Source organism: Gossypium hirsutum, chromosome D05, assembly GCF_007990345.1.
Source record: "Gossypium hirsutum isolate 1008001.06 chromosome D05, Gossypium_hirsutum_v2.1, whole genome shotgun sequence".
In the NCBI taxonomy this organism is placed as follows: domain Eukaryota; kingdom Viridiplantae; phylum Streptophyta; class Magnoliopsida; order Malvales; family Malvaceae; genus Gossypium; species Gossypium hirsutum.
The window spans coordinates 53,451,302-53,462,030 of NC_053441.1; the positions used below are offsets into that span (position 1 = coordinate 53,451,302).

Here is a 10,729-nt window from a genome sequence, read left to right on the forward strand (position 1 = left end):
CACATGGTGGAAACACCCTTTTTCCTTCATCTCTTCTTGATTTGTCTCTCCTATTGTGCCAAGGCTTTTTTCCTTTCACATTCAAACTCGAGCCTTCACTGGCTTTTTCCTGGAAAGCACCTTCAAATTGTTCTTCCTGCCTATTTGCTCTCCTTTGCTCAAGTGCATACAGGGAATTTATCAGCTCAAATAGTGAGATGGCTGATAAGTCCCTCGAGTCCTCAAGTGAAGAGATCTTTGACTCGAATTTCTCAGAGAGAGTTGTAGTGACTTTTTCAACAACTCTGCTCTCACTAAAGTCCACTCCAAGGAGCCTTATGCTATTGAAAATGGTCATTATCCTGTTTGAGTACTGCTTGATGGTCTCAGACTCCTTCATCTTCAGATTTTCAAAATCTCTCCTGAGATTGATCACTTGCTGCTACCTCATTTTGTCAGTCCCCATGAACTCCTTCAGCTTATGCCAAGCCTGTTTAGGTGAGTCATAGGCCATGATGCGAGTGAAGATCACATCAGACACACCATTCTGCAAACAGGCCATAACCTTGTGCTTCTTGGCTCGCTCTTCCGCATGCTGCCTCATTTGAGCAATGGTAGGATTTACTCTCAATGGAAGTGGTTCAGCATCGTTTTCAATCACACTCCATAGATCATGTGCCTGGAGGTATGTCTTCATTTTAACTATCCAAATGTGATAGTTTTCTCTAGTGAACACAGGTGGTGGAGGTGGAGTGAAACTCATTTTGCTAGACTGAATTCAAGCTTTCGATTTTCCCTTTTTTAAGCTTTGCTTTTGACAAAATACAACCAATAACAAAGGCCCCTCAAAGACTTGGGCTCATAATACCATTTGTTGGAACTTTGGCAACAGCAATAACAGATTTGCAAAGCAAAACTAATGAAAAATCGAAGCAAAAGAAAATGAAAATGAAAATAGCAAGCAGAACTTGAACACACAACAAAAATGCAACTGAACAACCATGTATTTCATTCAAATTTTGAAATATAAGGAGTTACAAAAATTAGCTTGACAGTTACCTAATTGTTTAACTGCCCCAACTAATACAAGACTAGATTATAGCTAAAATCATACACAAAAGTAGCTGACCAATTAGCCATTACATCAAAAGATTAATCCTACTAACTTTCTTACACAAATTTGTAACTAAGCAAGATTACATTAAAACAAAATCAACTAAGCAACTGTTGCATTCGGTCAGGCTTCAATGCTGCACTTCCAGTTGCTTTACTGCTGCTAAGCTTGACAGTAGCTGGCTGCTGGTTCCATGTTGCATTGCAGTCCAGCTTTCAACAAAGAGAAAGAAGAGCTACTCTCCATTGGTGTTGAAGGGATCGTTTTATACAAATCAGGTTCTAATTACTATCCCATGGCAGGTAATGCAGCTTTGAACATTATGTATATAGTACTAACTTTGGTTCAATTCTGTTTCACGCTTTTTACTAACAGAAATTTTCTTATTTAATATATTCCATGATTGCAGGGGCTTTAGGAAAAGTAAAATGTGTAGCAGTTGATGAGGTTGGGCTGGGGAAAACTGTCCCAATATGCAGTGTAGTAACTGATGCAAAAGGGTTACTTCTTTACAACATTATCTGCTTTAAACCTTAAAGATTGCAAGGCTTTCCTTGAAAAGTCTCCATTAGAAAGCTGCAATGTTCCAATAGATGTGAACAAAGGGATAAGTGGTGCTCCTTTTTCAGGCTATCGTGTTTTGAATCAGAAGCATACCAAGTTGTATTCATTGGGGCCTTTCTTCTTCACCTCTGGACCTAAATCAGTCCGTAATGGTTACTAGGATTTTATTGAAGGATGCAATTGCAGGTAAGAAAATTCATTATCACAAACCCTTTACTACTTTCAAAGAATTGTTTAAATCAAACTAGCCTTCAATTTCTAAAAGATTACAAGAAAAAGATAACAAGAGGAAACTCAATATCAAAAGCCCTATACTGCTCTCAAAGAAAATGGATCATCGTATCATCACCAGCACCATCATCGTCATCATTGTGAGGAGGTTTATTTAGATCAATGAAACAATTCTCACCCTTAATCTCCCCTTCATTGATCTTCCAAACATTATCCCACTGGTTCAAGTTCAACCCTTGCGTATCCATCACTCTTCCATTCCCAAATCTCCCATCATCATTATGATCATCATCTTGACCAATATCTTGAGGAAAAAGACGAAGAGTAACACCATCATCATAGTTATTATCATCTGCAACAATTCCTTGGTTAGAAGTACCGGCATCATCCTTACGACCATCACCATTATTATCTTTACCAGCTTCTATCGACAGATAACGATCAATAACTGCATCGGCGTTATCGGAAGTATGAATCCTACCTTGCTCTGAAATAATGACAACACCAATGTCTTCCCCAGTGATCGATGACAATCGAGCAGCTTTGCTTAGTAAACCCTTTTTCCGCTTCGAAAAAGTCACCCATCGTTTCTTTTGGTTTGGTATTCGCTTAAGCTCAATCCTTCTTCGACCGGTCCCTCTTCTTCCTGGTCTTGCTTCATCCATTGCTAACACCAAGAAAACCCAAGAATTAAACAGTTAAAGAAAATAAACTTTAATATCATCAAAAGCATTTAGAGGATATATAAGATGCACACGCCTACCTAAATAGATAAACCTTAAAAAATAATTACTTGTTTTATTAAAAATTGATGATTAGTTTTAAAAAGGAAAGACTGTTTTAGTTACCTTTTACTACCTCTTTATTTTACCTAAAATTAACAACAAAATTTAGAAAATATATATTTTTTATAAATAATAATAAGGAAAATTATTATTTTTTGGTTTTTTTTTTTTTTGCTTTGATAAACAAGTAAATTAAAAGTTATAATCCTACCCAAACAGTTACCAAAAATATTAATATATAAAAGTCTGATGTATGTACTTTAGAAGCCTAACCCTATATTATTCATTACCATAAGTAAATAAAAATTTATATTTTTTTTTGGTTGAAACTAAGTTTTCACTCGTAGTCGTAATTGATTCTTTTATGATGGATGTTTTCTAAAAAAGTAAGCGACTAATCATCGGAAAAAAAACTTATATTTTGGTTCAATGGCATCGGAGAATTTAAGAGGGACAAAAATAGCAACCTCAAAACGTAGATGTTCCTTGTTCAAGAAAGCTGCTGAACTTTCAACACTATGTGGGGCAAGAGTCGCCATTGTTGTCATCTCTAAGAAGGGGAAAGTATCCATGTTTCCGGATTCGGATACCGTTATCCATCGTTATATTAACAGAAAAAATAAGGAGGAGTTTATGAACAACGAAGTCGCAGAGGAAAGTGTTGATCAATCGTTGAGTGATCAAAATCTATCTCTAACTTTACCTGCTAATTAAGATAAGTTTTTCGGTTTTATTAACTCGGATTCGAATATTTGATCTGAAAAGAGTTCTTTCTCGTGGTATATTCGAGTTGATAGAGGTGAAAATACTCTTATTTTACTTTTTTTGTTGTAATTAATTAAATGTTAAATGTTATTGTTTAGTATTTTTCATAATTTAATTTTTTTAATAATCTAAATTATAGGTTGAGTGTAAAAGAAAATGGGATTTCTTGATCGACAATGATTGATGAGTTTAGTTAATTGGTTATAATCTCTTCAACGTTATTCATATCAGTTTAATTTGGTAGTATTCATATGTTTATAGTTATGGTGTAAATAAGAGACCAATTAACTGTGATTTGTTGTTTTATTTCTTTATATTTATCTTCACAGTTTCATCGTTGTTCTATTTCTGCATATTTTCCAATCTTCTTTCCATATTTTCATATTTGTTGTAGTGAAGTGGGTATCAATCCCAATCTTTATCCAATTACAAGAGTTAATTTATAAGAGTTAATAAACATAATTAAATTATTGAAAAGTAAAATAAAACCTTAAATTTTGAAAAATTAACCTTGTTTTGAAGAATGACTAAAAATATTAAATACAAGTAAATATTAGTCAATTATCTTATTTCAGATTAATACCTTTTCAAACAAGTTCTATCTTTTTAACATAGAAAATTAAATTAATGCTTGATTTTTAGGTTATAATGTATGGATGCATGGGTCTCAGTTATCATTAATAAATAATAATATTATACATCATCATTATTAAATAAAATAAAATTTATCAATAATTTTATTTAATATAACTAAATATAATTATTACAAATAAATATTAATATTAGAAACTTTAAATTGTTATCTATGGGTTGAGTGTTCACTTTTTTTCTTGAGTCCAAATCATTATTATACATAAAAAGAAACATCTTAAAATCTCATGTTTTTATTTATAATTAATTATTATTTAAATAAGTTATTAGTGTTTATTCCACAATGAAGTGTCACACAATGTCATTGTTTGGAATATAAGGCTAAAACCTGTGTGATTGCATGATATTTGGTGTACATGGCCTTCGTAATGTTGGCAATTATGCACGTTACTTGGTGGTAGCCAAGTCCACAATCGCATGGCATGAGTCGTGCTAGCAGTTTCTACATTTTTCATGAGTCACTTATGGCTTTGTTACACCAATTTTTTTCCCTTATAAAAGCCGTTATGTAGGATAGCCTGCAATATTCTCTTAGTCTACACATATGCAGGGTAAAGAGTTTCAGTCATGGCTTTGTCTCGTCGTCTTTGCTTGCCATTCTTATGGTTTCTCCTCCTGTGCTTGCTTTTGCTGATTCATTTAAATATGATCATTATGATGCCGGCACTAACACAATTTGAACCGGTTCAGTTAACAAGAATTTTAATCAGTAAAGACTAATTTAATAAGCTTTATACTTAAATTGATTAAATTTTGTTTATTATAAAATTCTGTTTTTACGATTGAAAAGTTCTTAGATATTATTATTTATTATTTTAATTAACTATGAATAAATCGAATATATACAGTAAATATTAATTGAAGTTCATTTGTATATATGATACATCAAAATTTGAATTTATTTTAATAATCTATAAATTTATGTAAATTAAAGTTTTTTAAAAAAAATTTATTAAATTAAAACGTAGTAACGGCGACCGGCAGTGTATGTAAATGAATGTCAAAACAGTTATGAAGGTAAAAGAAAAATATAGGTTTAAGACGATCAATGTTGACTCAAATACATTTCATCGAAACAATAAAAATTAACAACACAGATGGAGGGCGAAGTACATTGTAAAAAGGCGTCTAAAAAAGACTGAAATGACCTTGCATGATAAGATTGTATGGGTGAAGGCACCCCAAAACTACTAACAAAAACATTAAGAGACAGACACCGAAACAAAACTAAATTGCAGCAGAAAATATAGCGGCAGAAGCTGAGTTATTCTCAACCTTACAGCTTGTCCTCGTACTCAGAAAGTGGGGTCATCTGCTCCTTCAATCCCTTCCTCTTACGGATCTCAGCAACATGGCCTGCTGCCTGGGAACCCGGTTCCAATGGATCTGATGACATCATATCCCAGTGATCAAACACACATTGTGGGAAAGCCTGTCCGGAGGTTGCAGCCCTCAGAGTGCTGGAGAATCCAAAAGACTCAATAACTGGAAGGTAGGCCTTGATGTTGTAAAGTGGAGTACCAGGCCTCTGCATCTCCTCAAACACATGTCCACGCTTCTGGTTAAGAACACTGTAAATACCACCAAGTGCCTGCTCAGGGGCTTGAATCTCAACCAAGTAAACAGGCTCCAGAAGCCTTGGTTTGGCCGTAAGTTGAGAAGCATAGAAAACCCTCCTGGCAGTCGGAATGATTTGACCACCACCTCTGTGGATAGCATCAGCATGGAGAACCACATCACAGACTTCAAAGCAGATACCCCTCATGTTCTCTTCAGCTATCGCACCTTCCTTTGATGCCCACTGGAACCCCGCAACTACAGAGTCCTTGATTTCATTAAGGTATTGAACTCCTTTACACATATCAACCACCATGTTAGGACCAGTTGTCTCAGGGCCGAAACACCAAATCTTCTTAGCAAGATCTTTGTCCCAACCATACTCCTCGGCCAAAATCTTGGAACGAACCTTGGGATCATCTCTTGGACCAATACGACCTTCATCAATGGCCTCAGCAAGACCTTCCTCCAAGGGTCGAGCTTCCATGTACAGACGGTTGTGCTTGTTAGGAGACTTGCTCATCACAGTCCTGCAAGACCTCTCAAGGACAGTCTCACGGAAGGACACAACCGGGTCTGACTTGACGATCTCAGCACCACCCATGAAATCTTCTTGTAAATCCTTGAGACAGATCTCAAGGTGGAGCTCTCCAGCACCAGCAACAATGTGTTCACCAGACTCTTCAATGGTACAGACAACCATAGGATCAGACTTGGCCAAACGCTTCAACCCTTCAACAAGTTTGGGAAGATCTGATGCAACCTTGCACTGAACAGCAACACGGACAACAGGGGAGACAGAAAACTTCATGGCACGAATTGGGTGGGCATCAACTTCCTTCTCATTGGTCAATGTAGCATTCTTGGTGATGAACTGATCCAAACCAACCATGGCAACTGTATTACCACAAGGAACGTCCTCAACTGTCTCCTGCTTCTTTCCCATCCAAATCACAGTTCTCTGTACACTCTTTACATACAAGTCTTTCTTCTCCCCAGGTACATAGTTTGGACCCATGATTCTGACCTTCAAACCAGTTGCAACTCTGCCAGAAAAGACACGACCGAAAGCAAAGAACCTACCCTTATCAGAAGCGGGAATCATCTTTGAAACATAAAGCATAAGAGGACCCTCAGGATCACAGTTCCTAATAGCATTGGCATAGACATCATCAAGAGGACCCTCATACAAGTTCTCAACACGATATTTCTGAGCCACGCTAGGAGAGGGTAGGTGAAAGATCATCATTTCCAGGAGAGCACTGCTTGCAGGAAGCCAGGTCTGCATAACACGCTTCATGAGGGCCTTACCCATCAAGTCCTTCTCTTCAGACTTCATGGTGACACCAAGCTTTTGTAGCATGGGCCATAGCTTATCTTTCTGGTCATTCATACAAGTGTTGATGATCTGCTTGATGGGCTCATAACAGAATTGAACAAAACCACGCTTGCAGGTGGCAGTGCCAGTGTTCTTGGTGGTCCATTTCCTGGTAGCTGGATCAAAAAAGTTCTCACCCCAAAGCCTTTCCATCATTTTGGACTCATCGACTCCAAACTTTGAGGCATACATTTTAGCAAAGTTGGTCAAGGTAAAAGCCCAACCATGCAAACCAGCAGAGAAGGCAACTGTTCCCTTCTCAGGGTAGACTTGAACATCACCAAGAAGAGGATCTTCATAGGTGGCCATGATGACATTAGCATTTTCGATCACTCTCTGGAATGTCTGGTAAGCCTCCTCTCCATCAACCTGAAGCTCAAGGAAGCACCTATCCATCTTGTTAACAGTCAAGACAGGCCTGATCCTTTCTCCAAGAGCCTGACGGAGGACAGTCTCTGTTTGGACACAGACACCTTCAATACAGTCAACGACCACAAGGGCACCATCAGTAATACGAAGTGCAGCTGTGACCTCAGATGAAAAGTCAACGTGCCCAGGGGAATCAATAAGATTGATGAGGTACTCATTCCCTTGCCTCTCTCCTTTGTAGCTCTTCAAAGAATCATCACTCATTTCATAATACAGAGAGATGCCAGTAGACTTAATTGTGATACCACGCTCAGCCTCATCGGCACGGGTATCTGTCATACGAACATCACCAGCAACTTCTTGTGCAATGATACCAGCAGCAGCCACAAGCGAATCAGTAAGAGTAGATTTCCCTGCATATCCCAATAAATAAATCAATAAATGAAGCCCAAAAAATTCAACACCATAAAACAGCACAATAACATATTAACAATTTCTATTATCAAGACCTGAAATACTTCTACGCTAACAAACTAAACTGGATTTCATTTGTAACTATTCTAGCATAACTTTTAAAGCTTACTTGTTCATTTTACCATTACTGATCTTTTGAAAAAGCTTACCCAGATGAAATTTCATAAATGAAGTGATGACACATGGACAAAAACAGCATTAACCAAAACATTAAAGTATACTAACAAGTTTGACATTTTAGCTCAGATTCAGTGATAAACTGACAATCCACATGAATTAAAAACATACCATGATCCACATGGGCAATAACAGACATATTACGGATGTTGTGCTTCCGGTCCATGATAGCACGAAGCTCCTCAGCTGTAAACTTCACCTGTAACATATCCAACATAAATCGAATTAAAAAACATACACAGCAAAAACTTAAACTAAAACTAAAAAAAAAACTCAGCAAAAGAAGAAACACGAATTATATTGAGAGAGCTCACCATCTTGACTTGTCTTTAAATTACACTGAACAATCAAAACCTGCCCATCAAACAAAAACAAAGTTCTTAATCTTCCAAGCTGAATGAAAACATGAGGAATCAGCAAAATCTCAAAACCCCAAAACTCATCCAATGGAAAAAACGAATATCTCGAGATCTAAGTTCATATTAGCTAGTATAGCCAATACACAGAAAATATGAAAAAGAAATGAAAAGAAAAGACCATAGAAGTACAATCCTTTTCCTAAGAGCGAAGAAAGTGCATAGTTTACTACTAAACAGATTCAAAATGAAAATGAAAACAGGATCTACGACTAGAAACGATTAAAAACCAATAACAGATGAACAGTTAAGGATCTATATAGAGAGTAGAGACAGATCTCAAAGAAGATGGAGAGAGAAGAGCAAACCTTAGAGTTAGGCGGCGAGAGAAAAGGGATGAAGATTGCAAGAAAAACTCTCCTCTCGAATAAGAGGTAGACAAAGGAGGATAGGCTTTATTTATATTCAACGAGGTGCCGACTAAAGTATGTTTGAGAGTGCCAATGTAAGGGCGTCTCAGCTAGGGTTATCTTCGACTTTCGAAACCTTTAAGATATTTTCAACTCTTTTTCATTTAATACTTAATTGGTTAAAATATACTTTAAGTTTGTGTACTTTTTATATATTTTAAATTTAGTCCTCTTACTTTTAATTACATAATTTTAGTACATTTATTTCTAGATTTTAAAATTCAAGTCTAATTTTTAGCAATGTAAAAGTTCTTCTATTAAATTTGCTGATCCAATAATTTGAAATAATAAAATACTTACTTGGTAGTCATATAACAAAAAAAAAACGTTATAATAAACTTAAATTTTGATAGAATAAGTTTATCAGTGGTAACAATTAGACTTGCATTTTGAAATTTGAAAGTAGAGGGATTAAAATCCTTAAAATAAAATAAAAGACTAAATTTCAAAGGTACAAAAAGTATAAAGAATTGAAGCATATTCTAATTTCTTCTCTCATTCTTTTTTCCTTTTTAGTAGAAATTTTAGTAGAAAATATAGATTCGATAATTTATTCTTGATTGATTTCATCATACTTCTTAAATATATATACATTCAACTCTCGAATCTTCAAAGAATTTATTCTCTTATAACCCCTAAAGAATTTATAGGGTATCTTAATTTTCCTATTTATATATTTATAACATATAGTGATTAAGACCCTATAAACAGATGGCATGTATAAGCCTATGTATCCTAAGTAAAAGTTGAATTATACTATAATTTTTTGTGTCTATTTTTCTGTATGTTTCTTATTATAAAATATGCATTGATAAGATTATGTTTATCAAATCTTAGTTTATTATTTTTCCTTCATTTATTTCAATCTTGTTTACATAAGTGAAATATTTTATTTTTAATTTTTGATGTTTTAATAATTGTTCTCAAACTTGCATTGTTTTTAAAGGCGTTTTAATAGTTTAGCCATTTGATTAAATTGTTAATTTAATTAAAAGTGTAATATATTTATTTTATGATATTGATGTCACATAGTATATATTTTTGAATATGTATATTGATCCCGTATTAGACGAAAATTGAAATAACAATTTATGCATGTTGATTTTTTTCATAATTAGTACGATGTATATGCTGGGATCTAGTGTCTTTAGTGTAAGATATCGTTAAATGTACTTGTAATTTTTTGAATAAAATGGTTTAGTAAAATTCCATCATTCTCATTAATATTTTTTTTATAATGTCCTCAACGGTTTTTGCACACAAAGTAAAATGAAAGAAAATATTAGTTCATTAATTATCTAAGGTTTAACTAATATTAAGTTGCACTATGTGGTTTGGATCATAATGCGAGAATACAACTAATAATAGTAGATAATCTAAATGGTCTATAGTCTAATCGAACTTTAACAAGTCAATTAAAAGATTATTATGTCATCTTTCAAGTCCAATTAGAGAAATATCTTGTTTTGAGTATCGGAGCAGATGACTCTTAGAAGATAGGTCTATCAACTCTGTTCTATCGAGCACCGGCTGAATCTACGCCAGGTGCCTTGATCCCAATTCTATTCTCACCTTTGACGGAGTGATCACTGCTGTAATTATCACCATCAACAGCGTTTCTCGATTCCCTGAACATTTTCATCTATAAAATAGAGGAATTAATAATCAACATCTAGATATCGACTCAAACTCGACTTTGGCATATACCTCTAGACTTAATTTCGAGCTCAATTTAGTCTAAGAATTAACTAAACCTATAGTTCTTATACCACTAAATGTATCATCATATACCAAACCTAATTGCCAAGTTCGAACTATAGGAGGTCACATTCGTTGTAGGAGAAACTACGATCAATTAT

The 10,729-nt window shown here is 34.9% G+C and overlaps 3 protein-coding genes across 3 annotated transcripts; 1 reads left to right on the plus strand and 2 right to left on the minus strand.

Annotated features, from left to right (window-relative positions):
* The first annotated feature begins 1,286 nt into the window (after window positions 1-1,286).
* LOC107902338 (protein SEED AND ROOT HAIR PROTECTIVE PROTEIN) lies at window positions 1,287-1,817 on the plus strand. Its single transcript, XM_016828542.1, has 3 exons — window positions 1,287-1,395; window positions 1,503-1,576; window positions 1,641-1,817. The coding sequence occupies exons 1-3, from the start codon at window positions 1,287-1,289 to the stop codon at window positions 1,815-1,817; spliced, it is 360 nt and encodes a 119-aa protein (XP_016684031.1).
* Window positions 1,818-1,977: 160 nt separating this feature from the next.
* Window positions 1,978-2,553, minus strand: LOC107902337 (serum response factor homolog B). Its single transcript, XM_016828540.1, has one exon. The coding sequence runs from the start codon at window positions 2,551-2,553 to the stop codon at window positions 1,978-1,980; it is 576 nt and encodes a 191-aa protein (XP_016684029.1).
* A 2,571-nt stretch (window positions 2,554-5,124) lies between these two features.
* On the minus strand, window positions 5,125-8,955 carry LOC107903816 (elongation factor 2). The gene is made up of 4 exons (XM_016829985.2): window positions 8,769-8,955; window positions 8,359-8,398; window positions 8,156-8,243; window positions 5,125-7,806 (listed from the first exon to the last, which is right to left on the minus strand). The coding sequence occupies exons 2-4, from the start codon at window positions 8,359-8,361 to the stop codon at window positions 5,366-5,368; spliced, it is 2,532 nt and encodes an 843-aa protein (XP_016685474.1). The 5' UTR covers window positions 8,362-8,398; window positions 8,769-8,955; the 3' UTR covers window positions 5,125-5,365.
* Window positions 8,956-10,729: the final 1,774 nt, after the last annotated feature.

Excerpts from the sequence above, each read along its gene's own strand:
- LOC107902338 (XM_016828542.1), top strand. The coding sequence starts at position 1,287 with ATGTTGCATTGCAGTCCAGCTTTCAACAAAGAGAAAGAAGAGCTACTC. Across the intron at positions 1,396-1,502 it reads TAATTACTATCCCATGGCAG|GGGCTTTAGGAAAAGTAAAA; the intron begins GTAATGCAGCTT and ends CCATGATTGCAG. Across the intron at positions 1,577-1,640 it reads CTGTCCCAATATGCAGTGTA|GCTTTCCTTGAAAAGTCTCC; the intron begins GTAACTGATGCA and ends AAAGATTGCAAG.
- LOC107902337 (XM_016828540.1), bottom strand. The coding sequence starts at position 2,553 with ATGGATGAAGCAAGACCAGGAAGAAGAGGGACCGGTCGAAGAAGGATT.
- LOC107903816 (XM_016829985.2), bottom strand. Across the intron at positions 7,807-8,155 it reads TATTGCCCATGTGGATCATG|GGAAATCTACTCTTACTGAT; the intron begins GTATGTTTTTAA and ends TGGGATATGCAG.